Consider the following 27,946-nt stretch of genomic DNA (forward strand, 5'->3'; position numbering starts at 1 on the left):
ATTCAGGGACAAGAGATTGGAGAGATTTGAAGATTTTTAAGGTGTACTCACTCATTTAGTATAAATGTTAATGAATTAACTCATTAATATTTAATAATTTGACAAATATTTAAGTGTTCACTATAGGCAAGTCAGTGGTATGTGCAAGAGATGCAGCCATACATGAGGTATTCACTCTGCCCTCAAGGAGTTCACTATCTGAGGAGAATGCGCCAGAGGAAACTGACTAGGGATAAGTAAGAGAACTGTCAGACAGCATGAATGATCTAGTTCAATTTATAGCGGCAGCAATCTGTGTGTAAGTGAGGCTGTTGTGCTGCAGAGTTCACCACCTGAATGGCAGGGCAAAGAAACATTGATTGAAGATTTGTTGGATTTTATGGGTTAAAAGGATAGGGAACTGAGAGTGCTGAAAAGATAAGAAACTGAGGGTTTTGGCTTAAGTGATCAATCATGTGACTCAAGCTACAAAAAAAGGGAAGCGAGGCCAGAAGGGAGTTAAAAAGATTGGGAGAAAATGTTGCCAAAAGGTTTTCTAGATGAAAGATCTCTTATGGTATGAGATCATGAGACAAGATGCAGTCAGAGATTGGGCTTTAGAGTTTAAGATTTCTGAGATCCCAAGTCTTTGCTATTGTGAATAGTGCTGCAATAAACATACGTGTGCATATGTCTTTATAGCAGCATAATTTATAATCCTTTGGGTATATACCCAGTAATGGGATGGCTGGGTCATATGGTACATCTAGTTCTAGATCCTTGAGGAATCGCCATACTGTTTTCCATAATGGTTGAACTAGTTTACAATCCCACCAACAGTGTAAAAGTGTTCCTATTTCTCCACATCCTCTCCAACACCTGTTGTTTCCTGACTTTTTAATGATGGCCATTCTAACTGGTGTGAGATGGTATCTCATTGTGGTTTTGATTTGCAATTCTCTGATGGCCAGTGATGATGAGCATTTTTTCATGTGTCTGTTGGCTGTATGAATGTCTTCTTTTGAGAAATGTCTGTTCATATCCTTTGCCCACTTTTTGATGGGGTTGTTTGTTTTTTTCTTGTAAATTTGTTTGAGTTCTTTGTAGGTTCTGGATATTAGCCCTTTGTCAGATGAGTAGATTACAAAAATTTTCTCCCATTCTGTAGGTTGCCTGTTCACTCTGATGGTAGTTTCTTTTGCTGTGCAGAAGCTCTTTAGTCCATCAGTGACAGATTGGATTAAGAAAATGTGGCACATATACACCATGGAATACTATGCGGCCATAAAAAAGGATGAGTTTGTGTCCTTTGTAGGGACATGGATGCAGCTGGAAACCATCATTCTTAGCAAACTATCACAAGAACAGAAAACCAAACACCGCATGTTCTCACTCATAGGTGGGAACTGAACAATGAGATCACTTGGACTCAGGAAGGGGAACATCACACACCGGGGCCTATCATGGGGAGGGGGGAGGGGGGAGGGATTGCACTGGGAGTTATACCTGATGTAAATGACGAGTTGATGGGTGCAGCACAGCAACATGGCACAAGTATCATATGTTACAAACCTGCACGTTATGCACATGTACCCTACAACTTAAAGTATAATAATAATAAATAAATTAAAAAAAAAAAAAAGATTTCTGAGATCCACAGCGTGGCTTGCTGGTTACAAGGACATTGGACTCTCTTAGGATTATGGCAGGATTTAGGGTGAAGATAAATAATTTAACCCCAAATTCACTGGCTTTACTGGATATGAGCAAGGGATCCAGAAGTATAGTCAGGGAGCTTGACCTCATAGCAGATGAAGCATGGATTAATAGGTGTTTGCTGGCCCAAATTTCCGTCTAATTTTGAAAATGTGAAGGTATCTTTTAATGTTGAACAGAAGTTCCAGGCGATAGAGTGAAAGGTGGGAGGAGGGTGGTTGTTGGAAAGAATCTTGGGAGAGGGAGTTCAGGATAGTAAGGAGACGATGGCATGAAAGCAGATTGGAGATTGTAAAGTTTCCATTGTATGAAGACTGTAGGGCTAAGAAATATGCTTAGAATTGACAGGCTCCAAAGGATTTAACCTGGGCATAAGTTGTGTTTTGTTGTTGTTGTTGTTGAGACAAGGTCTCACTCTGTGTGTAGGTTAAGATGCAGTGGTAACATCTTAGCTCACTGCAGCCTCAGACTTCTGGGATCAAGCAATCCTACCACTTTAGCTTCCCAAGTAGCTGGGACTACAGGCATGTGCCACCACACTGGCTAATTTTTTAATTTTCTGTTTTGACAAATTCTTGCTATGTTGCCCAGGCTGGTCTAGAACTCTAGGGCTCAAGCAATTGTCTCACCTCATCTGGCCAAAATGCTGGGATTACAGGCATGAGCCACCATGCCCATTCATAAATTGTTTTAAGCCAGAGACAATTATATTATTAAGGCCAATAAAGTAAAAGGAGGAAATTTTCTACCTTGAATACAAGAAAGTGTATTTAATTCATGCAGTTCTCTGGTTTTGAATTATATGACCTGCTTATTTTTATCAATTAATTAAAGATACAAACTAAACTTTATAAATGTGGTGCATGGTCAAACTACATTAATGCTGTCTTTAAATCTCCAAAGTTAATATAATCAACATTGTACAATGGAATGGAGAGAACTTTGACCTCAATAGATTAAGAATTTAGAAGGTAGGTGATGGATTTTTCTTGTTAATAGGCACAAAGCAGTGATCTTGGGCTTTAACTTTGTGCTAAATTAATGACCATTTCTTACTGATTTTACCTCTTAATAATATTTATTTTATAATGTCCCTCTTCCCCTCATATGCTGATACTATCCTTGTTTAGGCCATCATCCTCTCTCTCCTGGATTACTTTAAAAGTCTCCCCACTGGTCTCCCTCTCTCTAGATTTAAACCTACATGTTCATCTTCCTTACCACCAGTGTATCTTTCAGAAATCTAACCTTGTCATTATCCTACTGAAAACCATTCCAGTCTCTCCACTGTCTACAACTGAGACTACAAACTCTTTATCATGGCATCACATCGGCTCTATAATGTGTCCCCTCTCAACTTTTTCAGTTTAATTTTTTTTCCTTGCTGCCAGTAGATTCCCTTCTAATCAAATGCAGTATATCCTAGTTTTTTAAACAATTAAAAACTGGGATATACTGCATTTGATTAGATGGGAACTCATACTATTGGTGTACATATGGGTGACTTTTAATTTTTTTAATTAAAATTTAAAAAATTACTAGATATCCATCGAAAATATATGTATGTTCTGTGCTTGACAAATTAGTTTCAGAGTAATTAATCTTAAATGAGTTGGCATTTAGACATGGCTATTCCACTATTGACAACTGGATTATTTTAGGAATTACATACAGTTATATTGGAGCTACAACCTTTGAATTTGTGCATAGAAATTGCTATGGATTAAGCTTCAGATGCTCAGTATAGGACACATTTTTTAACAGTTTTATTGAGATATTCACATACCATATAACTCATTCATTTAATGTATACATTTCAATGGTTTTTAGGATATTCACATATATCGCAACAATCACCACAATTTTATTTTTTTATTATTTTTAAATTTTCACACCCTCATGAGGCATCCGACACCACCACAATTTCAGAATATCTTAACCCTCCCCCCCCCAAAAAACCCTATGTCCATTAGCTATCATCTTCATATACCCCATCTACCTTAACTCTGAGCAAGCATTAATCTACTGTCTGTCTCTATGGAATTTACATGTCATGTGCATCTAATATAAATGGAATCATATGACATGGTCTCTTGTGTATGGCTTTTTCACATACCATAATGTATTTAATATTTAGATTCTAGCATGTATCAGTACTTCATTTGTATAACAGAAAAATATTATTTTATTCTATGGTTGTACCACATTTTGCTTCTCAATTCACTGACACTGAGGTTGTTTCCAGCTTTTGGCTATTATGAATAATACTGCTATGAATATTTGTGTAAAAATTTTTGTGTGGATATATATTTGAATATCTCTTCCGTATATAACTAGGAATGGAATTGCTGCATGTCAAGTGGAATTGCTGCATGTCAAGTGGTATCTCATTGTGGTTTCGATTTGCATTTCCCTAATGCCTGATGATGTTAAACATCGTTCCATGTGCAAATTGGCTATTTTAATTTTTTTCTGTGGAGAACTACTTATTCAAATCCTTTGCATATTTTTAATTGGATTATTAATATTTCTAGTATTTCATTGTAAGAATTCCTTGCATATTCTGGATACTAGTCTCTTGTCATATATATGTTTTGCAAATATTTTCTCCCATTCTGCAAGTTGTCTTTTTACTTTTTTGATAGTGTCCTTTGAAGTACTGAAGTTCTTAATTTTTAGTGAGTTTAATATATCCATGTTTTCTTTTGTTGCTACTTTTTTTTTCCTTGGTGTCATATCTAGGAAACCATTTGTGCTATTATTTCTTCAAATATTCCTTTGACTTAGCTGCCACTTTGATTTCAGATTTCTTACTGCCAGAGCTGTGAGCAAATAAATTTCTGTTGTTTTTAAGAAACACGGTTTGTGTTTTTTTTTTTTTTTCTTACAGCAGCCACAAGAAACTAACTCTGTTGGCCTCATCACATTCTCTTTCTCATTTTCCCCAAGGAAGAAATAGGTCATCTGACTGAGTGTGGCTCTAGGGAGTATCCTTTCATTCCCCTCCTCTAGCTGCCAGGGGCTGTCATCAATCCGTGGTATTCCTTGGTGCATCACTCTAATCGTTGCCTCCATCTTATATCTGTGTCTTCTCTTCTGTCTTCTCTAAAGATATTTGCCATTGGATTTAGGACTTACCTAGATAATCCAGGATGATCTTATTTCAAGATAATTAAATTAGTTCCATCTGCAAAGACCCTTTTCCTCTAAAAGGCCACATCCACAGGTTCTGGGGTTTAGGACATGGACATATCCTTTTGGAGGCCACCATTCAACCACTACAATTACTCTCATGGTGGTCTCTCCATGTGGAAACATGGGGGAAGGGAGAAAAGTTCTACTTTAACTTATGGTCATTGTAGCATTTATGAAACATAAAAGAAAATTAAAAAAATTGAAAGTCATATGGGATATGTGACTCCCATACATACCATACGGGTGTAGTATGAGTTTATTATTCATAATTAATATTCTCTCAAATTTTGGATTCATAAACCCAGATTAAAACTGATGCTTGGCCAGCACCATCGCTCACACCTGTAATCCCAACACTTTGGGAGGCTAAGGTATGTGGATCTCTTGAGCTCAGGAGTTCAAGACCAGCCTGGGCAACATGTCGAAACCCCATCTCTACAAAAAAATACAAAAATTAGCTGGGCATTGTGGCATGCACCTGTAGTCCCAACAACTCAGGAGTTGAGGTAGGGGGATCACTCGAACCTGGGAGGCGGAGCCAAGATCACACCAGTGCACTCCATCTTGGGTGACAGAGTGAGACCCTGTCTCAACAAAAACAAAAATGAAAAGCAAAACTAAAGTGCTACTCTATGTAGTGTTATATTTATTTTTATTTAATAAGAAATTATGATCATCTTAATCTGTCAGTAGATATGGAGATAAAACATCATTTTTAATGCCTACAGTATATCCTGCTGCATAAATATATCAAAACTTACTGAATCAATCTCCTATGACAGATATCTGTGTTATTTCCAAATGTTCACAATTATGAACAAAATTGTGCTGAACCTCCTTGTTTTATTGAGTTTTACACATTTCTCCAGTTGTTGTCTTAGGATAAATTACTGGATCAGTTATTTTTAAAGGCTTTAATACATAATGCCAGGTCATCCTTCAGTAGTTTGTATAAAAGTATATTCCTAACAACAGTGTATGAGAGTGAGTGTTTATGATTTTGGGTATTACCCATCTTTTAAATTGAGTATATTCTAATTAGAATTTTTGCAAATATATTCATGATATTTGTTTGTTATGTCTCCTTTTGTACCATTTTTGTAACAAAGCTTGGTGTTTACCATAGAGGCCTAAAAATTAGAATCACACTCATAGCTAGAGAGAAAGACTTTATTAGGAGTCTGGCAAATTTGAGAGAGTCTAAACTTCAGGACTCCATGCTCCTTGGTAGTTTCAGTTTAACCACACAAGACTAGCTCAGCCTGATAGAGCCAGAAGAAATGTAGCAGAGTCTGAAGAGATTGAGCAAAGATAGCAAGGAAGAAGTTATGGGGGTAAGGGTGATTTTGTTTTGTTTCAGTATTTTACAGTTTATGTACACTTTGAACTAAATAAAATGCATTACCAAATATGAAGTTTCTATATTGGACCACGGCATTAACTAGGGAAAGAGAACATAAAGGAAAACAAGAAAAAGACTTCGAAGTATTGGAAACACACTCCACTAAAAAGTTTTTATTTTTTATTTTTATTTATTTATTTTTTGGGACAGAGTCTCTCTCTGTCACCCAGACAGGAGTGCAGTGGCACAATCTCGGTTCACTGAAACTGCCACCTCCTGGATTCAAGCAATTCTCCTACCTCAGCCTACTGAGCAGCTGTCACTACAGTCATGTGCCACCATCCCCAGCTAATTTTATTTTGTATTTTAGTAGAGAAGGGGTTTCACCATGTTATCCAGGCTGGTTCCGAAACCCTGACCTGCCTAGGCCTCCCAAAATGCTGGGATTACAGGCATGAGCCATTATACCTGGCCTAAAATGTCTTTAATAGCCTCATTTATGGAGAGGGAACAGATAAAGCTGTGGTTGTAATGAAAAAACTTTTTGAATATTTGACTCTAAGTTAGTTTATTTTAAAAAGGAACTCTTGATTCAAATGGCGATCCAAGATCACTTCGAAATTAAGAGCAAGATCTCTGAGACCCAAATTTCATGGCTAGAAAATGGATGACCTGATTACATAGACCCTAAGATATCTTTTATAAAAACCTGAGAAGAACAGTGGACCTGAGAATAAAACACTTCTGCAGAGATAATCTGTAGGTCCAGTCAAAATATTTCAGCTGTGCCTTTGTCTATTGCCCAAATGTCCAGGAAATTCTTTTTTTTTTTTTTTTTTTTTGAGACGGAATCTCACTCTGTCGCTCAGGCTGGAGCGCGCAGGATCTCAGCTCATTGCAAGCTCCCAGCTCATTGCAAGCTCCACCTCCTGGGTTCACGCCATTCTCCTACCTCCGCCTCCTGAGTAGCTGGGACTACAGGCGCCCGCCACCACGCCCACCTAATTTTTTGTATTTTTAGTAGGGACGAGGTTTCACCGGGTTAGCCAGGATGGTCTCGATCTTCTGACCTCGCAATCCGCGCGCCTCGGCCTCCCAAAGTGCTGGGATTACAGGTGTGAGCCACCGCGACCGGCCAAGATAATTATTTTAAGTAGTTTAAGAATGGTAAATTACACATTTTCTAGGAGACTGAAAATTCCTGATCAAAGGTTAATTATTTTTTGAAAAGTTTAGTAAAAACTTCCGAAGCCTTCATTTAGTTCTACATCTTGTAGAAGATCCAGAAGGCATCAGGTGTAACCTTCTGCTCTTTTCTCTATCCATTACTAGCTCCCTACTTTCATTTTGAATTTCTCCCTATTTTTTCCCCCTTCGTGTATAGATATGCTAATTCTCCACTCTACCTTCCAGCACCTGCCCCTCCTCAACTACCACCTTCTCCACCCCTTATTGAGAAAGCCTTCTCTCAACTTCTTGTTTATACTTAGATTCTTTTTCTCCTCACCTACAATTCCCTAACTATTGAATAATTGTCTTCTCCCACAGACCACATCATATCTCCTTGCCATCTACCTTGTTGACAAGAGTGCATATGTGCCAGGCACTGTATGAGGACCAAGGACACAAAACACGTGATTCCTGTCCTCTATATTTAGGGTGAATCGACAGAAGAAGAAACTGGTATTACAAAGATCAGTTAGAAAGTCATTGTGGTCAATCACTTATAAATCACAATACACTTTTTTCCCTATTTTTAGTATTTTTCTATTATATAAAAAACTACCTTCCATAAGAAATGGTAGGATGGAGATTTTTTCAAGATACAGTGTGTTAAACTGAAAAATGAATACACAGAGTTAACGATTTGTTTGACCAGAGGCAAGAAAGTAGTCACGGAAATGCAAAGTGAAGTTAGACTTGCTCACTGAATGCTTTGAAACTCCCACTTGAGAGGATGAACTTATGCACAATTAGCGCCTTAAGGGAAGGGCTTGAGATGAAAGACAGTGAAAATAGTTTTGTGGCTGCAGAATTCAGTACCACTGGACGCAAGATGTCTAAAGAACTTTAAATGTGAACTCCAAGGGAGGTCAGAGATAAATTCGACTGTTAAATATCAGATTTAGAAAAGCAATATTCAACCACGTAGACTGGCAACTCCAGTAGTGTTTGGAGCTCCCCATCCAGATGTACAACAAACTCTTGGAGACTTGGATGTGTTACACAGGGGACCGGTGGGGTTTCCGTTTCGGACCAGGATATTATAATCACTTCAAGAACCTCCTTACTACAAGGCCAAAAGTGACAAGCCCTCTCTCCAGACCCTCGCGTCCGCCCGCCAGACTGTGGTTCCCGCGCCGGATAGGGAAGCGGGAATGCGGACGACAATCCGCATCCTGCCAGCCAGACGTCACCAAGCTGTCTTCCAGGAGGCAGGAGGAGAGAGCCGACTTTCCATTGGGTCAGTCGAGGGGCACGGCTGGCTCCCTATTGGCTTACAGGAGGGGGCGAGAGAGAGGCGTGCCTCAACGTCACACCCGCCCCTAGTCTCCTTGCTGCTCAGGATTATGGGAGGGAAGGAAAGTCCAGGAAAAATGACCCGGAACGACCTTTGCCGGCCTGGGCCAGCCCTCTTCCGGAGCTGATGTCTCCTCCCACCAACCAGGAGAGTTCCGCCCTACGCCCCGCCAGTGCTGGAGGATCAGGTGATTGCGGGCAACACGGTCACGTGGCTGGGGCGCGCCCGCCGATTGTGGCCATGGCGGCCGCATTCTGTAGTGTGGTGAGACGAGTGGAAGAGCTCGGGGACCTGGCTCAGGCCCACATACAGCAACTTAGCGAAGCTGCCGGTGAAGATGGTGAGGGAGCGGAGGAGAGGGAGGCGGGCGGGGCAGACGGCGCTAAGGTACTGGCGCTCGATGGCTATGAGGGCTAGAGGCTGAGGCCTGTGTTCCCTTGGGTCCTAGGCCGCAAGTAGCCAACAGAGGTCTGTTGTTTCTGATCCTCGCTGCTCCATCGATTGCCCACTCCCCAGAACTCACATTGCCAAGACGTTGTCTTCGGAAACCGCATTTTTCAGAACTCATGGAAAATCTGTCCAGATCCGTGCTGATGTAAACTGTCTCGGTAGCAATTGGGAAAAGGGCAGAATCTAAATAAAATACAGAAGTTTAAATAAATGGCTAAGGTGAATGATAACACTCAAATTGGTAATGGTCGTTTGCATCCTGTAAAGATAAAAAGGCAGGTATAACAGTTCCACTTTTTCATTGCTGCGTTGTAAATTTGCATCTTACGTTTTGGAGTCTAAACAACATTCTGTAGAAGAGCTTTACATTGGTGTGTAGACTATTCTGCCTATACATCATGCCAGTTCTCACAAGGGCTCTGTTAAGTATTGGCATAATTGTTTTGGAAAGGTGTAAGCTGTTAGGAAAAACTGGGCTAGCGTATTACCTCAACCTTCTGAATTTAAGTCCAATTCTCTTCATTAGGTCTCACCTGCCTTTAGGTTCTACATTATTCCTTTTCGAGTTTGAGCTATTACTACAGATAGTTTTAAAAATTCTTATGGACTCACTCATATCATTGGACTCATAGGAAAACAGTGGTGGAACATTTTCTTAAGCGATTGAATAGTTGGTGAATTTCTTATTAAATAGGGTCTATGATGAAATGCCTTAGTTTCAGTGAATATTTTTTGCCGGATTATCTTTTCTCAGGAGTGTTTTGTTTTGGTTTGGTTTTAGAGACAGAGTCTCATTCTGTCGCCCAGGCTGGAGCCCCTCTAGTAGTGGGACAACAGGCGCACACCATCACGCCTGGCTAACTTTGGTGTATTTTGTAGAAACGGGGTTCATCGTGTTGCCCAGGTTGGTCCTGAACTCCTGGGCTCAAGCATTCCACCCGCCTTGGCTTCCCAAAGTGCTGGGATTACGGGTGTGAGCCACTGTGCCCGTCCAGGAGTGTGTTCTTTAAAGACCTACTACAGACCATCCTGAAGCGGACTTATATTTTGGTCTGTGGATTCACATGAATAATTCTTGGGTAGTAGGAGCTATTAAGTTGAAAGTGTATCTAAGTTACCTGTAATTCCCAGATTCACTTGAACCAGTCCAAAGAGACCAAAGAGTGTTTTTTATTCACTTATCACTGAACCAAAAGCCATTCTCATTTCCCTTGGAAGAGTTCTTTAATCTGGAATGAATGAGAGCTGGAAATAAAAGTCATGTGCTATATATGGAATTCTTGTTTAGAGGCTTTATACTTCTGAAAATTTGCTAAAATAAAATGACAATGTTAGTGGTTCATATTATGAGCCATGGTCAGCATGGAAATCAGTTCAGCATGGAAATTAGTTCAATCTTAAAAATATTACAAGATTTATGAACTGTAATTAAAACAAAATTTCATGTACTTGAATTGAATTTGACATTTTTCCATGCAACAAGAATAATATACATTCAAAATTTGTTCTTTAATGTAACGACTATGTATTTATACTAGGGTATAGGGGTTTGATAATTTCCATTGTCTTCGTCAAATTAGATGAGATACAGCCAGATATTATTTCATCTAATAATGCATTTTTTAATTTCTAGCCAATTTTTGTTAATTTATTTCTCATTGTACAAGCACAATCTGTTTACTCTATGGAAGTATGTCATGAGGGAGTTTTTCCAGAGATTATATAAGAATCAGTTTCATCTTTTGCTTTGCCAGTCATTACTTTGACTAAATAGTTCTAGTAAAACTACATTTTATGGGCTTTTCCAAAATGTGAGCTATGCCACCACCACACCCCTGCCACAGTAATTATGTCATCAGTTTATGTGACATACTCTTTCAGCAATGGTTTAATGAGTTCGATGCAAATCTTTACATTGAAAATAATGCTGCAAGTTAAAAAACATATCAACACATTCTCTAAAGAAGCACCTAAGGAGTGTCATGTTCCATATAATTTCCGTTTATAGTAGGCTCTTTTTCTATGTTGTGTGGATGTCACTTCTGGGCTAATGAGAGGTGGGAAGACAGTGCTAAGAAGCAGATTTCAACTCAAGTGAAAGTGGATCTTACAGCAATCAAAATCCAATCTCAGGCTTTACCTGAGAAGACTTAAGGCAGCAGTCACATGATTGCCAACAGACATAACCTGATGGTGCTTTTGCTGCAACAATGAACAGCTTATCTGTCCGTGTAACTCCTGAGGCTAGATCAGGTAGGCCTACACCAAGTGCTACACTATCTGTTCATTGGCCTGTGAAGAAGAAACAGATATATTTTAGAATATCAGAGTATGTTTCAGAAGGGAAGCACAGAGAGGCAAACTCAGGGAGTTTAGTGTCTTGATAGTGGGTGTATCTAAATGTGACTACATGAAGTGCTGCAGAAGGGTGGATAGTACCTTGGAGTGGACACATAAGAAAAGGTGAAATCATAGAAGCAACAAAGGGATTATGACATTAGAGAAAGGGAAAAAAAATCAGGAGATGGTGAAGGTGGAGGGAGGGTGAGTTGTGATTAGAAGACTTATTAGAAGTGTTTAGTTCCTTTTCTTCCAAGTTTTGAGGAAATGAGGTAATTTGTTTCTAAGTTTTTAAAGGAATTAAATACATAGACGTATTATATAATTTTAATCGTAGTAGATATAAACAATTATAAAATTATAATTGCTCATAATGCTGGCATTTTATAAGGAATGCGATTTTGTCAATCATGGTTTTTTGCATGACATTTGCAACTACATTTATGAAATTGTAAGTTTTCAGTGGAAGCCCTTTCTGTAGATTTATGTATATTATTTGTATATTCCAGTAAGTTTTAAATTTAACTATTTTGAGTGCATTATTATAAAAGAAGCATAATGAGAATACAGACTGCATTTGAGAAATGGCAAGATTGACTCTAGAAAGTTTTCAGTATTTTGCTTTCTAGAATAAATTTTCATGATAAATTTACTTAATTAGGATTAGGCATTATGAGATATTTCATATTTTAGATATTATGAGCCATGGTCAGCATAGGTATTATTACTATAATGCTGTTTCTCCATATGCCATAATATTATTTCATCTTGTCATTTCATCATTTCATCTTCATACATAATTTGTTTTTTGTTTAAATAACACTCTGAAACTATGTGATGTAATTCTCATGTTTTTATTTCTTATAGATCACTTTTTAATTCGGGCCTCTGCAGCATTAGAAAAATTGAAACTCCTATGTGGAGAAGAGAAAGAATGTTCAAATCCATCAAATCTTCTAGAACTTTACACACAGGTACTGAAAGAGATGTGGACTCTGGCATTTTATGAGGGCAGGTTGTTTATTTAGATGATTGACTCCAATTTTAGGTAAAATGAAATCAGTTTATTCCATATTTCAAGTGTTTAATTTTGTTCGAAAAACTATGAATAAAACACAAAAACTTGAAACTTTGAGGCAGTATGAAAAGAAGTAAGATTTATTAGATGTGTTAATTAGAAAAGTCAGGAAAAAAATCTTACAGATAATAGAATTGTTTTCCTTTAGAGATAATTGAACAGGACACTAGTGTGTGCAATGTCCAATCTCTTGAAAGTTTCAGAGGGAGCAGGGGGGGATATAAGGGCCCTGACTTTTTTTTTCCCCCTGAAATTTACCTTCCCTAGGATTCTCAATATTACTCTCCCTGCTAGTGTCATGCATATCTATGCGATTTTTCTGTTCACCCACTTGTTTTTTAACTTTCCTTTCCAAATCAGGCTGCTCTGTGGACAATGCCTTTTTTTCTTGGTTTTCTGAAATGCTGCTGAGGCATGCTAACATCAAGAAATGTAATTTTATCACAGTAACTAACATTTATATAGCACTTTGTAGTTGATAGAGTGTTTTCATATGCCCTTTTTGGATTGCTAAGGGATAATAAAACTGAAGTGGTTACAGAAAGTACAGTAAACTTAGGCTTGCCAAGTGCCCATTTATAGCATTTAAATGCCTCGTGCTGTTCTTCCTGTTAGGAAGTTTCTAAAGATAGCTTCTGCCTTCAAACACCATGGCTGAGTAAGCCTAACAGCTACTCACAAACCACAGAGAACTGTTTAAGTTTGGCAGGTATTTTGCTTGGCTTTCTTTCCTTTCAGAAAACTCTGTACTTGTCTGCATATGTTGTATGTCATCTCATTTTTTTCAAATGAGAGTGTTCCAAACATTTAACTTAGTTACTAGAATAAGGCAAAAGACCTAGACATACAGATTTCAATTTTCCAAATCCTCTTAAAACCTATTTATGGTTCTGAATCAACAGATCACCTTTCATATGATGATGAAATCATATATGATGATCTCTCCTTACTGGCTTAGGCCTTTCACACAATAACACTTATTGCTCCTGTTCACAGAAAGTAAAAGCACTAACTGGGTGCTAGGTAACATTTCTAGTACTTTACATATGTTAATTAATTTTATACTCCAACAAGGAACTTTGAAAAGTATTTTAGTCCGATTTATCATTCAGTCAATTAAGAAGCTGAAGCTCAAAAAAGATAAAACTGACTTGTCTTTGGTTAGTTAAGTGATTAGTGGTAGAACTGACACTAGAACCCAGTTTCCTTAGTCTTAGTTCAATAGATTGAAAAAGGAAAAAGGATTGAGGAGTTTTATATGCTTTAACAGCATCTCTAATATTTAGGAATACTGGGGGCTTAGTGTTTGAGTTGCATATGTTGATGGTATGTTTACTCTATTGGGTAGCAGGATACATATGCCCCTAATACTGGCTCTGTATTTGGGAAAACAAATAAATCCTTTGAAGGTTCAAAACTGGAAGTAGTGACCTTAACTTGATACAGCAGGCATTTAGGAAAATTTCAGAGATTATATAAATAGCAGAATATAATAATTACGTTTTTCATAATTCTATATAATTAAATTCTGTAAATTAAAGCTCTATTTTTTTTGAGGGAAAGAAAGATTATCATTAATTCAGTACTTTAGTAAAATACCTATGAAGTTTTCTTTAAAATCTTTCTCAAATTATATTTACATCTAGACATTTTGCCTACTTCTCAAATTTACATATTGAGCTAGAAGATTTAAATGTGTAATAAAGCACCTATATGTGCAAGGTGAAACTGTAAGAATTGTTGTTTTTTAATTTTAAATCATTGATAAATGCCTTTCTTTTTTTTTTTTTTTTTAAGGCTATTTTGGACATGACATATTTTGAGGAGAACAAGCTAGTAGATGAAGATTTTCCTGAAGACTCTTCTTCACAGAAAGTAAAAGAGCTGATCAGTTTTCTTTCAGAACCAGAAATTTTAGTCAAGGAAAATAATATGCATCCAAAAGTAAGTTTTACGTTCCTGTTAATTATGATGGAATATTGCTGGTACTGTCCTGCTCTTTGGAGTCTATATTTTTTTTCTTCTTGATTGTATCTTTGTTTCTTAAATTAAGATTGGAAGAGGGAGATAAAAGAGCTTAACGCTTCAAACCAATGTTGCAACAAAAGTATCATATTTTACTAAATGTATTTCAGAATATTTGCATAATAGAATTTGTAATAGCAGTGCCTACTCATTTTTTTTAACATAGATATTCCCATATCCACTCCGTTTACTTTTGCAGATGCTGTTTTCTTGAAGGTCACTATTAATCTAATTACCACATCTGTTGTCCTTATAGTCCTTAGTCTCTCGAACATTTACTCCCCTTCTTAACATTGATCACCCCCTCCCTCTGAGACCCTACCTGCTCCTTTTCCACTTCTTCATGTCTGAAATGTCTTCTCTTGCTAGCAACTGTCCTGCCTTCCATTCTAGAAGCACAGGTACTAGCCAAGGATGACTCCTTCATCACTGATAGTCTCTATTCTGTCTTTACTTGACAACCTGTTCACAGACTTTGTACTGTCATCTCTATTTGAATAATCCTATTATTTTTTATCTCTAGTCCTGGATACTCTTTCATGCAAATAATTTCTCATCTTTAACTGCCTGCTGTCTATCTACCTAGATATTTTTTTTCTCTGTTTATATATCAGGGGAGGCTGTGGAAACATTATCCCCAAATTTAAATGACAAAGCGCTTTAAAATTTTTGATTTATTAGAATTATTTTTGGGTGTAAATTTTCATTATTTTATTCGAGTGATAGTAGAAATAGATATGATCTCACTTCAAGTAATGTATTTGTGAAAAGTTACCTTTTTAATGAAATGATGACTACTTATGTTGCAAACCTGTTAGGAATTTGCTAGTAAAAATGTGTTTTAAATTATTTTGTAAAACTACTTATAAATTGAAGTAGTTATTTTAATTTTCATGCATTAATAGGCTTGCATATTTATAATTGATTGAAACTAAGGCTTCCCTGTGTAAGTAGCTAAACAAAGGGCACATTTTGTGATGTGAGAATGTTTTCAATTGCTGAGTTTTTGAAATTTAACTTCAACTTTTACAGACATCCAGTTTCCCTTTTTAGCTATGTCTTTTTGTGTGTGTTTCAGCACTGCAATTTGCTTGGGGATGAGCTACTGGAATGTCTGTCTTGGAGACGAGGAGCCCTGCTGTATATGTATTGTCATTCTCTTACCAAAAGAAGAGAATGGCTCTTAAGAAAATCCAGTTTGCTTAAAAAGGTAAGAAGACATTCCCTACACATTTTTCATTGTTGACATTTATAGGTTTCAAAAAGCTGTCTATGTTGTACTACTAAGAGTAGTGGATCAAAGGGTCTTTGGTTTGTATTCTATATCTTTTATTTACTAGCTGTGTAATCATAAATAAATTGGGCTTGTTGTGAAGACTAAATCAGATAACATGTGAAAGCACTTTGTAATCTGTGAAGTTCTTTTTTTTAAGGATTTGTATTATTTTAAATATAAGATAAACTATATTACTTTCTAAACTTTTAAACAAATTTTGTCCTGGAAGAAACACTTGTGAGCCTGTCAGCAGATCACTTCTTTTTTTTTTTTTTTTTTTTTTTTTTGAGACAGAGTCTTGCTCTGTCGCCCAGGCTGGAGTGCAGTGGCCGGATCTCAGCTCACTGCAAGCTCCGCCTTCCGGGTTCACGCCATTCTCCTGCCTCAGCCTCCCGAGTAGCTGGGACTACAGGCGCCCGCCACCTCGCCCGGCTAGTTTTTTGTATTTTTTTAGTAGAGACGGGGTTTCACCGTGTTAGCCAGGATGGTCTCGATCTCCCGACCTCGTGATCCGCCCGTCTCAGCCTCCCAAAGTGCTGGGATTACAGGCTTGAGCCACCGCGCCCGGCCAGCAGATCACTTCTAAGGAACTCACATGACCCTGCTTCTAGAAAATGGTGGCCCTCTGATTCACTTGACCATTATGACTGAATCATTAAATCCAAAATATGAGTCTTGGTATTGTATCACTAAGGATTCTAACTTGGGTTAAATGTACACATAATTTAGGTGGGCTTGGAAATGGGAGGCCACACTTGCAGATATAAAAGTTTGATCATAATATTTCTAAATTATAAGTACATATGTGCTTTTAATACATTGTTGTTGAGCACATCTTTATTATCTTTATTCTTTTCTTCCTCTGATAACATCTTTAACAAATATATTACTGAAATGTGTTTCTGGTTAATGCATTCTTTTTTTTTTTAGTACTCTTTCTTACTACTAGAGCATTTCAAGGGGTATATTTATATTAGCAGAGTCTTGGGATAGTGGGTCTTTATACCATTGAAATAGAATAGGTGTAAGCTATGTGTATATATTAACCAATTTTCTCTTGAGTGAAGAATGGAAAATATTAATATTTGAAGTTTATATATCTCTGCAGATAATACTTTCAATTCTTTGGCTCTGACTTTTATTTAGTACCTTCTTGATGGAATCAGTTACTTGCTACAGATGCTAAATTATCGATGTCCTATCCAGTTAAATGAAGGAGTTTCTTTCCAAGACCTAGACACAGCTAAATTACTGAGTGCAGGTAATGTGATCTCTCATTAAATTTTCTAAGTGATTTAAAGCTTCTTAAGATTTTAGGAAGTTTATTAGATTTCACTTTGATTTAAATAAATGTCAAGGTAGATTATAGACAAAAAAGTAATCGGTCATAAAAGGGCTTATACAAAATTCAAAGATAAAATCTTTTGATGTGATACAGAAAAATATTTCTAATCCCTTGTGTTAAGTAATTTTGGAAGTTATGTATTGTGTTCCTTCTGCTCATTTTGCATCCTCACACAGTTGTGTAATTAGTTTGTTTTCACACTGTTATAAAGATACTACCTGAGACTGGGTAATTTAAAACAAAAGAGGTTTAATTGACTTTCAGTTCCACTTGGCTGGGAAGGTGTCAGGAAACTTACAATCATGGTGGAAGGGGAAGCAGGCACGTCTTAAATGGCGGCAGGAGAGACAGAGCATGTGTGAGTGCAAGAAAAACTATTATTTATAAAACCATCAGATCTCATGAGAATTCACTCACTATCATGAGAACAGCATGAGAGAAACCACGTGAATGATCCAGTCCCCTCCCACCAGCTTCCTCCCTCAACACCTGGGGATTATAATTCAAGATGAGATTTGGGTGGGGACACAAAGCCAAACCATGTCAATCCTCAGTCAGCATTTTATCAGAACTAGATTTGGCTACTTGTAACTAACTGGAAGTAACTTTTAAACAAGGTAGATATTTAGTGATCTTTCACACAGGAAAGATCCAGAGCTGGTACAGTGGCTCCATCTCATCATGTTCTTACCTTTTTCCTCCATTCATCTTTAAAACAAGACTCTCTCTTTATGGGGAGGCACTTTATTTAGAATATAATACTTTCCAGACTGTGCAGCATGCATCTCTGTTTAGGACATTGCTTTTATTCTCAGTATCCCGAGATGTTCCTGGAGCTCCTTCAGTCTCACCTGTGTTTCAGGCTACAGGCATAGCAAAAGGGAATTTCAGCCAAGTCTGTTCTGTTAGACCGTCCTTCTCAGAAGTTTCTTACAACCTCCATTTCACTGGCCAGAATTTAATCATATGACTTTACTTAGCTGTAAGGAAACCTGGAAAGTATAGTCCTTAACCTGATACATTGCCATCCCAAATAAAATTAAGGTTGTTTACTAAGAAAGGGGTATTGGGGAGAATGAATACTGGTTGGCAACTATACATTTCTGCCACAAGCATCTGTGTACTTGAAAATTCAAGGAACTGAATATAGAGCATCATCTGGGTTTTAGACTTGTGTGTGGGAAGAGAAGAACCATTTACTTTTACCATCTCCTTATAAATGGAATAACTGAGGTCCAGGTAAACCCAGATGAATTGGTCAAGGTCAAATAGCTGCAAGTAACATTAGATCACATGTGTAAAATTTTTTACTTCATCTGAAGTTTTGATGGGAAAAAAATGAAATATGAAGAATAATTAGAATACCTCTTTGGAAATATTCTAGTATTTTAAGTATGTTTTAATTCTTTCTGTTTCTTTGTTAGCCTCTCCAGGATTGTTCTATTTGAAAGCATTTTATAGAAAAAAAAAATGGTGATTTAAGTGACATGATGTCCAAAAATTATTACTTTCTGCTCATTTAGACAAATATTTCATTCTAAAACTACTTATTGTGAATACAAAAAGCTCCCTCAGTGGGCATGACATTTTGACAAACATGGGGTATTTGATGTATTTATGGCAAGTATATACTAGTTATTAGTTATTTCAGATAACTAGGAACCAATTAGAGGCATTGAAAATGCCTTGTTAAAAATTTCTATTTTCACACATAGACTGATTAAATTGAATTCTTAATGTGGGACACTTTAAAAGAAAAAGGTGGGGGTAGGCACTAAAGCTCATTTAGAACCAAAGGGAGTGGTACAAATCACCTGCTTTCCTAATTCCCCCATTTCTAGTTATAAAGTAAGACACTCTCATAGCCTGGAATTTTTTCTTCAGGAAGCAGGTAATATTGGTGGCATCTCTTTGTCATACTTTGAATTTACTAGCTCCTAGTTTCAGTTGCTTCTTCAACAAGGGAATTAAAAGGGTCAGATAGGGTAGCATTTTCCAGACAAAAAGAAACAGTATAGGCACCACAGCAGTTTTGCTACATACTGTCCTAAGTCCTCTTATGGTGCTGGCTTTTTGTTCTCATCTAAACAAGTTTGCGCTTGAACCCGGGAGATGGAGGTTGCAGTGAACTGAGATCTTGCCACTGCATTCCAGCCTGGGGGATAGAGTGAGACTCCGTCTCAAAAAACAAAAACAAAAACAAAACAAAAAAATGTAAGTTTGCCTCCTTTAGGAGGCCAAGGCAGGATGATCACTAGAGAAAAGCCAGGAGTTCAAGACATAGTGAGACATCATCCATCATCTCTACAAAAACTAAAAAAAAAAAAAAAAAATTATCCAGGCTTGGTGGCGCGTGACTGTAGTTCCAGCTACATGGCAGGCTGAGGTGAGAGAATCAGTTGAGCCCAGGAGTTTGAGGCTGCAGTGAGCCCTGATCGCACAGCTGCACTCTAGCCTGGGTAACAGAGTGAGACCTGGTCTGAGAAAAAAGAAAAAAAGGTTGCTTTGCCCAAATGTATCTGTCTGAACATGATTAGATTAGAAGCCGGGAAACCTACTTTCATAGGCTGAGTTACTCCTAAGTCCCTTTTGGAGAGGCTCAAATTATTTTTTGTTAGTCGATATAAAATACAATTCTGAATAATTCTTAATATTTAGGGAGAAAAGTTCTATATGAGACATCAAATTTTCTGTGGCTAGATCTTGGTGATAATTTACCTAATTTTAGATAAAACTCAAAACTGTGTATGGTTTTTGTTACTTTTTCCAAGGTAAGATAATCATATTATTGTTTAGACATTATCTGTATATCATTAAATTTTATGCAGTAAGCCCTTGTGTCTCACCTCTGAGCCTCATTGTTCTGTGAAGTGGGGCCAGAGAATTTTAATCTTTGGACACGGCCTTATCAGATGAACGTGTTATAAAAATTCCCTTGTCAGAATAAACCTGGAATCACATGGGGGTAAATAAAGAAAATGTCCAACTTTTATACCCTTTGTTTACACCCTTAATACAACTGAGGACCCTCCCTCCCCTACAAATCAGAGCTGGTATCACAAAAGGTTGTATGAGTGGGAGGGAGGTGATGAAGAGAGGTTGGGTTAATGGGTACAAACATACAGTTAGAAAGAAGGAATAAGTTCTGAAGGCAAAAGTTTGAGAACCACTATTTATTGTATAGTCATTTGTATTAGTCCATTTTCACGTCGCCGATAAAGACATACCCAAGACTGGGAAGAAAAAAATAGGTTTAATGGACTCATGGTTCCACGTTGCTGGGAGGCCTCATAATCATGGTGGAAAGCAAAAGGCACTTCTTACATGGCGGTGACAAGAGAGAAGGAGAGAGAAATGAAAGCGGAAACCCCTTATAAAACTATTAGATCTCTTGAGACTTATTCACTACCACAAGAACAGTATGGGGGAAACCACCCCCGTGATTCAGTTATCTCCCTCTGGGTCCCTCCCACAACACATGGGAATTATGAGGGTACAATTCAAGATGAGATTTGGATGGGGACACAGAGCCAAACCATATCACCATTCATTCAGCTATTCTGCTGAGCCTGTTGTTTCTCTTGCTACTATTTATAAGCAGAAATTGAGGTGAAGTGAAGGTGAATACTGCAGGAACAAATTTTGATACTTTAAAAAACTTGCAATAGATTCAACACAGAAACTACCACCGTTCTGAAAGCTGAATTTTTCATATCCAGTGCCATCATAGTCACTTTTGTTGTATCATATTAGGTGAACAACAGACATGATGCTCATTTATTTGAAGTAATCTTTTCTAATCACAGAAGCACATTAGAATACGTCATTTATTTTTTTCTTTAATGGCTTTTAAGAAGTTACATTTTTATTTCATATGTTCTTTAGGAAAATTCCATGAATTAAGTAGGGGATGCAAACTCCTTATTTTTCAGATTTAAAACCTGAGATTCAAAGAGCTTTGGTGACTTGCCCAAAGACACAAAGCCAGTAATTTATACCCAGATCTTTTTCATTCTAGGTTTATTTGTCTTTCTGCCAAATTAATACACTTTATGCACCATAAATGTTTAATTATATAATTGCCTACTGGAAAAACTACCCATAAGAAGAAAGAGTTCAACTTTTGATGAAAATTCTGCAGCATATTCTCTTTTTTTCTGGTAATACAAAGCATCTTGGAAATAACACCTTTAATAATTGTATGGACTCTCAGGCATGATTATGCATGATAATTTCTTAGACTTTTAGAGAAATATAGGATGTCTAGGATGCCTGACTTTAGCTATATGAATCATCCTAGAGCATACCCCAAAATAAAGGGTGTGTCCATGGATGGAATTCAGGGAGTTTATAAGTACTCTGAAATTGACTGCAGAATTTGGGGTGTATATTCTGGGAGAAGTTCTGTTCCTTAAATTAGATTCTTGGAGAAGTTCTAGAGTGGACCCCAAAAAGGTCAAAATCACTTACCTAAATGATTCTCTAAAAAAACTCTCTGGTACTCTGTTTTTCTTTTTGTAATGGGCCTCCTTTATAAGCAAAATAGATATAAACATGCTTATTAAATGAAGATTGTATTAGTCATATTTTGCTTTTGTGTTACTGTTAAAGTGAGAATAGAAAATGCTTAATGACAAAAGGAACTTTAATTCAAGTTTAGTTAATAACTAGGGTTTCTTTTTAAGCTTTTAATTCTAATCTGTCAACCTAAATGACTTTCCCAGGAATATTTAGTGACATTCATCTGCTGGCTATGATGTACAGTGGAGAAATGTGTTACTGGGGATCGAAGTATTGTGCTGATCAGCAACCAGAAAATCATGAAGTGGATACTAGTGTTTCTGGAGCAGGCTGCACTACACACAAGGAACCCTTGGATTTCCGAGAAGTAGGAGAAAAGATCTTGAAAAAGTATGTATCTGTGTGTGAAGGACCCCTGAAAGAACAAGAATGGAATACAACGAATGCAAAACAAATTTTAAACTTCTTTCATCATCGCTGTAACTAGAAAGTTCATCTAGTCCTTTTCAAATAGAAAAACAACAAAACCCATGAAATGGAAAAGAGAGTTCCAAAAAAGAAGACATGTTGATACTGAATATGAGAACATTACACTGCAAAAAGATATCCAACTTGGGTATCCTTCTTTAAACACCATCACCATCTTTTTCATTATATATTCTTAAACCTATGAAGGGATGATTCTTTAATTTCTAAAGTGTTTTTCAAACTCACTTTAAAATACAGATGTTATGTCACTAATAATGAGTAGTAACCCAATTTAGCTTTACAAAGATTTTTTCTGTTACTTTAGATTTTTTTTATTGTGGTATATGTAACACAAGTTTACCATTTTTATCATCTTTAGATTATTTTGTATAATCTCCCTACCTTGAAATTTGCCATGAATCAGAAATTAAAGTCAAGTTATCTCACTGCTTTGAATACATAGTATGGATATAAATGTAGGCAAAATGAAAGATTATGACTAATATTCAGATTCCATTTTCAGTAAGGTAAATAATGAAAGATCTCACAAAGGAATCATTGTGTTTAATTATTTTGCCATGTATTACTAATTGTATTTAAAATTTCTACTTCCTTTAGGCATTTTATAAAAATTTAAAAATTATTTTTCTATTTTGTTTAAAAGAAAATGCATGGCTTTTCAAGTGAGTAATGAAGATAAAAATCAAGTTAGGTTAGTCTACCATTAGTTCATATGCTTTTATAGCACATCTTTTCATACCGTATTGAAATTTTAATGTTTTCTACTTTTAATAATAGGGGTGAGTGTTAAAGGCCAGAGAGCCTAACTTGATATCTTGCTCATGGTCTTTCTGTCTACCTCAACTCCTGTTGTCATCTTTGGATGATCTTTCTGATACCTTGCTGATATCTTGGACTTCTGCCCAGTGACTTTATCACATTCCAGCAGCTTACTCCCGTGCCACACTTTGAATGTCACCATCTTGAATTTCTCTTTCTGGTAAAATTTCAGTAACTGATAACTGCCCTCTTTTCAGTTTTTTCACTTCCTTATTTTATTGACTTTTCTCTCCTTTATGTTCGTTCCACATTCTTCAGTTCCTTCTTACCCCCATTTCTTGACTGTTCCCCTTCCTCCTAAACTATCAGCCCCTTTCAGGCTTTCTTCCCTATCTACCCTCAGCTTTATGGGACACTATATGAACTGATCTCACCAGTTATTCTTCTTCCTCTGGTCTTTTAGTCTAATCCTTCAGCAAGCCCCCAACCTCAGATTAATCCTATTTATTATCTACCTTTTCTGGGATGCTGAGTTCTTTGTGAAGGGTAGTCCTTCAAAGTAAAATCACTACAAGTATCTCGCTTCAGCCTTAGAAAAGCCCTCAATGTAAACCTTACGTTTGTTACTAGGGTGGCCTCTCTCCCATTTCCCGCTGTGGCTGAGCCAAACTTCATTACTTTCCTTAGGCCCTCTGCCCCTCCCCTAGCATATGACTCTTCCTCCTATTGAACAGAAAATTGGGACTATGAAGAGTTCAACTTGTATTTTCCAACTTCACTCATATTCCCCTGTTTTAGAGGAAAAGAGGTTGCCTGCTTCCTATCAAAGGCTACTCTGTGCTACACGTTGGTTTCATCTCTGCTGTCTCCCTCATTTCCCCACAAAGTGTTGTCTCACTTTCTGCCTACCTTTTAGGTATTGATCTTCACTAGATTTTCTCTCTCTCTCTTTTTTTACTTTACATATTTTATACAATGTCATTCATAACTATGGCTTCTTTTACCACCTGTAATATCAGACTGAGTCTCAAACAGGTAACTTGTATCCTGTCTTCTCTCTTGCTCTCTAAACCTTGTTTCTAATTACCTATCAAATGTCTTCATTAGACATCCCACAGTAATTTTTAAACTCAGTGTGTCCAAACATTAAGTCCTCATCTTTTATATAAAATCCTTTCTGCTTTTTAAGTTTTCTCTTTTTGGGATTTTCCACAGATCAGGGCAACACAGAATGGCTACCTTCCCAGCCATGTCTCTGTAGTCATCCTGTGTAATCATGTTCTAGTCCAGTGTTGCTCAAACAGTTAAAATCCAGGGTGCTTTTGGTAAACATACAAATTCTGATATAGAGCCTTTGTGGCAAAGGGAATCTCAATTCCTGCCCCAGCCCCCTTGCTTATCCTTACACAGCTAAGATTTTTATTTAACTTAACATTTTTAGCAAGTTTTATTATGAAAATACCTTTGTGCTCTCTAAGTATAAAGATTTAAATTATTTTTAATATGGTTTTTAGAACCACAGACTGTCCCTCTTTTTAGAGCATCCTGATCAATTGCAACTACTTCCAGTGCTTCCCCAAATGTGCTTTGTGTTTTCAACCTCAGTAGCCTTGCACACATCATTACTTCTACATCCTTCTTTGTGACCAAGTGAATACCTACCTACCTCTTAGGATTCAGCTTCAGTGATTCTGTTTTCATAGGCTTTTTAAAGCCCTTTTCAGTCAAATTAGATGCTCCTTTGTTCTTGTCCTTTACTCTTCCCCTCCAGTGTTATCACACTGATCACACTGCTTTGTAATTATTTTCTTTATTGTTGGTAAGCTCCATATTTTAAAAATTTACCTGTATACATAGTGCTTAATGCATGGTAGGCCCTTTGTAATGCTTTTGAATTAATGAGGCATGATTCTAAATGCCAAAGTTTGCACAAAAGGGTTGTTGCTATTGGATTCCAAACTGCCATGCCCTCTATACCAGTGGCTGACAAGGCATATAGGGATATATGTCATCCTGAGAGGAGTAAAGTATTTAGATTCTGAACCTGAGGAAAGAGAACTTTCTCTTAAGAAGTTGTAAACTTCCATTTTACCTTCATGTCCCTTGTAGACCATTTTGTCTAACTGGTTGGTACAATTATGAGGGTAGTACTGGGTGCTTTTTATACAACTTTCCATCCCCCACACAGTTGGAGAATAATTTGTAGACCATAGCAGTTAAAATGCTTTTTACTCTGGCATATTATAAAATAATGAACACATTTTATATATATGTTAAAGCCTGCTAAATCATTCACTTAGAATGAAGTAACCGCAAGGTACCAAATACCCCACATAAAGAAAGTACTACACTAAATTCACTCAACTATTGTATGCCTACCATATGCCAGATTTTATCCTAGACACTGAGAATATAGCTTTTTAAAACCCCCTGCTGTTTCAGAGCTTGTATTCTAGTGGAGGAAGTTAGACAAAACATTTTAAGAAATAAATGTATAGAGAGTGTCAAGTGATGAGTACCATCAAGAAGAAAAATGAGGGTAAGGGGCTAGTGTGATAGGGAGAGGGGTGGGATGCTATCATATTTAGGGGTGGTTGGGAACTGTCTACTGCTTCAGCATTCGTATCTTCAAATTTCCCTCCTTTGGTTATATACCTTACATATTCAGCACATTCATATAGAAGTTCTGATACTGAATTAAGGAATGGGTCACTACTTAAGACTTTATCATTTCAGCTACACATAAAAGGTTTCTCGCCACTGTGGATTTTGCTAATGGTTGAGTGATATCTGAAGGCCTTGTTGCGTTTTTTTACACTTGGGGTTTCTCTTCAGTTTGAATTCTCCCGTGGTTACCAAAACTCTGTTAAAGGACTTTTCACAGTCCTTAAATTTGTATGGCTGTTTCCAAATATGATTTTTTTTTATGTTAACTGGACTTTCAGACTTTAGTTAAAGACCTGTGTGCTCTGCTGCATTTATAGGGTTTTGGGCTGCTGAGAATAATTGATGCTCATTGAGGTGCAAATCATGACTAAAGACTTTTCTTTCTTCTTTTTCATATAGTAGAGTGAGGTGAGGGTCATGGCTAAAACCCCACAATAACATTACATTCCTAGCTTTCCAGTCTTGCTGTGAATTCTCTGGTATTCATTAAAGTGTGAGCTGTGTTAAAAGGCATTCTTAGATTCATTTTAACGGCATTTTTAAAAACTCACAGTTGGGTTAACATGCTGGTTTTAGATTGCTTGTCTCTTCTCTTTCTATCTTACAGGGTTCCTTTTCTAGCTTAAATAAGGGTACTCCATCTGCCATAGAATCCAGGATTCTGTAGTTTTTTTAGTTTCACTTCCCTATATTCTTTTTTTTTTTTTTAATTTTTTAACAATGAGATGATACCATGTTACAGCAGTATTACATTAAGATACATTTAATATAACCACAATTAAAGTATGCATTGTGTATTTATGCTGGTGTTCTTTCATGTTTTTTATTTCTTCTAATGAAAATTTCCAGGTAAACAGTTTTTGAGCATATACATTTTTTTAAAAAATAAAACCATACACCCCTACTTGTTGCTTGTTTTCTTTTATATTTGGCTGTTGCATCAGAATTAAAACTTTCATCATCTCAGTTTACTATTTTAACTTCTGAATGTTATTTCTTCTGGTCCTAATAACTTTTAAAGATGGGGTAATATAGTGGTTAGGATTCTGAGCTCTGGAGCCAGAAGGCCTGAGTTTAATTGTAGCCCTGCCATTTATAATACTAGCTGTGTGACTCTCTCTGTAAGTTATTTAATCTTCCTGTGCCGCCTTATTTTTAACGCAGTAGTAGTACCTACCTCAAGGGTATCGAAGATAAATAAGTTAATGTTGAGAGTGCTTTAGTTCAGTGCCTAGTACATAAGAGCACAAGAGAATTAGCTGTTACTACACTGTTTCCCTTAATGTCTAGTTCTGTATATAGGCATACCTCATTTAGCATGCTGACTCATTAGCCAGACAATTGAATGACAAACTTGTTGGCCAGGAAAGCACTGCTTTTTCCTTGGTTCAAGTCATGCCGGCCTTTCTAGGTGGGAAGCAGATTTCAGAAAAGAAATCAGGACTTGGATAGGCATCTCAAATGTTTTTTGTGGATATGACTGGAAGAAAACATCCAATTAATTTTCAAAACATTTTCAGCCCTCCCTCAAAATATATATAAAATCCACTGTATTGAGATGTACTAGTCATCTAAATATGTTATACATACCCTATTTAAAACTGAATTTTTCAATCAGCCTGATTGCCTTGACTTCTGATACCTTTTGGTCTAATTCTTAACTCACAGGTCAGAGGCATTCAATGAAATACTGGTTATTTAAATTTAAATACCATACTTAAAAATAGATTATTCTAAATCCTAATATAGCCACACGATTGAGTAGTATGTAGCTGTAAAAATCCATGAGGTATATTTCTGTGTAACTCTGCAGAGTGGTCTTATTAAGTAAAAAACAAAATGGAGAAGGTATATATATGTATGTATATATATATACACACACACATATATATATAATCATATTTAAGAAAGGGGATATAAAACTGTGAGTGTGTGTGTGTGTGTGTGTGTGTGTGGTTAAAAAAAAGAAACAATGGAAGGATAACCAAAACTTTAAAAAGTGGTTACTTATGGTGCTTATGGTGGAGGCAGGAGGAGAGAAACCAGATGGAAAGAACCAGGATGGAAGCTAGATTTCTCTGAATATATCTTGAATTTTCAACATTTGACTTTGGTACATATGTTATTCTAAAAGGAGGTTTAAGTAAAGTTAAGGAAAGCCCTACAAGTCCAAAGCAAAATCAAACAGATGACCTGCGTTGCATATCAAGTTGATGGCTTGAATACACAGGTATGTTTCAATT

The 27,946-nt window shown here is 36.8% G+C and overlaps 1 protein-coding gene across 3 annotated transcripts; it reads left to right on the forward strand.

Moving 5' to 3' along the window:
- The first annotated feature begins 8,969 nt into the window (after positions 1–8,969).
- On the forward strand, positions 8,970–26,607 carry RIMOC1 (RAB7A interacting MON1-CCZ1 complex subunit 1). Of its 3 annotated transcripts, XM_073993380.1 has the most exons (7): positions 8,970–9,093; positions 9,202–9,478; positions 12,411–12,517; positions 14,419–14,565; positions 15,725–15,856; positions 17,069–17,183; positions 21,992–26,607. In XM_073993380.1, exons 4-7 carry the CDS (start codon positions 14,431–14,433, stop codon positions 22,273–22,275), a joined length of 666 nt encoding a protein of 221 aa, XP_073849481.1. In that variant the 5' UTR covers positions 8,970–9,093; positions 9,202–9,478; positions 12,411–12,517; positions 14,419–14,430; the 3' UTR covers positions 22,276–26,607. The 3 variants fall into 3 exon arrangements, with proteins under 3 accessions (XP_073849481.1, XP_005556859.3, XP_065402272.1); XM_005556802.5 differs by lacking the exon at positions 9,202–9,478; XM_065546200.2 differs by lacking the exon at positions 8,970–9,093 and having other exon boundaries at positions 9,202–11,456.
- Positions 26,608–27,946: the final 1,339 nt, after the last annotated feature.

This window comes from Macaca fascicularis, chromosome 6 (genome assembly GCF_037993035.2).
Source record: "Macaca fascicularis isolate 582-1 chromosome 6, T2T-MFA8v1.1".
NCBI lineage: Eukaryota > Metazoa > Chordata > Mammalia > Primates > Cercopithecidae > Macaca > Macaca fascicularis.

Excerpts from the sequence above, each read along its gene's own strand:
- RIMOC1 (XM_005556802.5), top strand. The coding sequence starts at position 8,994 with ATGGCGGCCGCATTCTGTAGTGTGGTGAGACGAGTGGAAGAGCTCGGG. Across the intron at positions 12,518-14,418 it reads TTCTAGAACTTTACACACAG|GCTATTTTGGACATGACATA; the intron begins GTACTGAAAGAG and ends TTTTTTTTTAAG. Across the intron at positions 17,184-21,991 it reads AGCTAAATTACTGAGTGCAG|GAATATTTAGTGACATTCAT; the intron begins GTAATGTGATCT and ends TGACTTTCCCAG.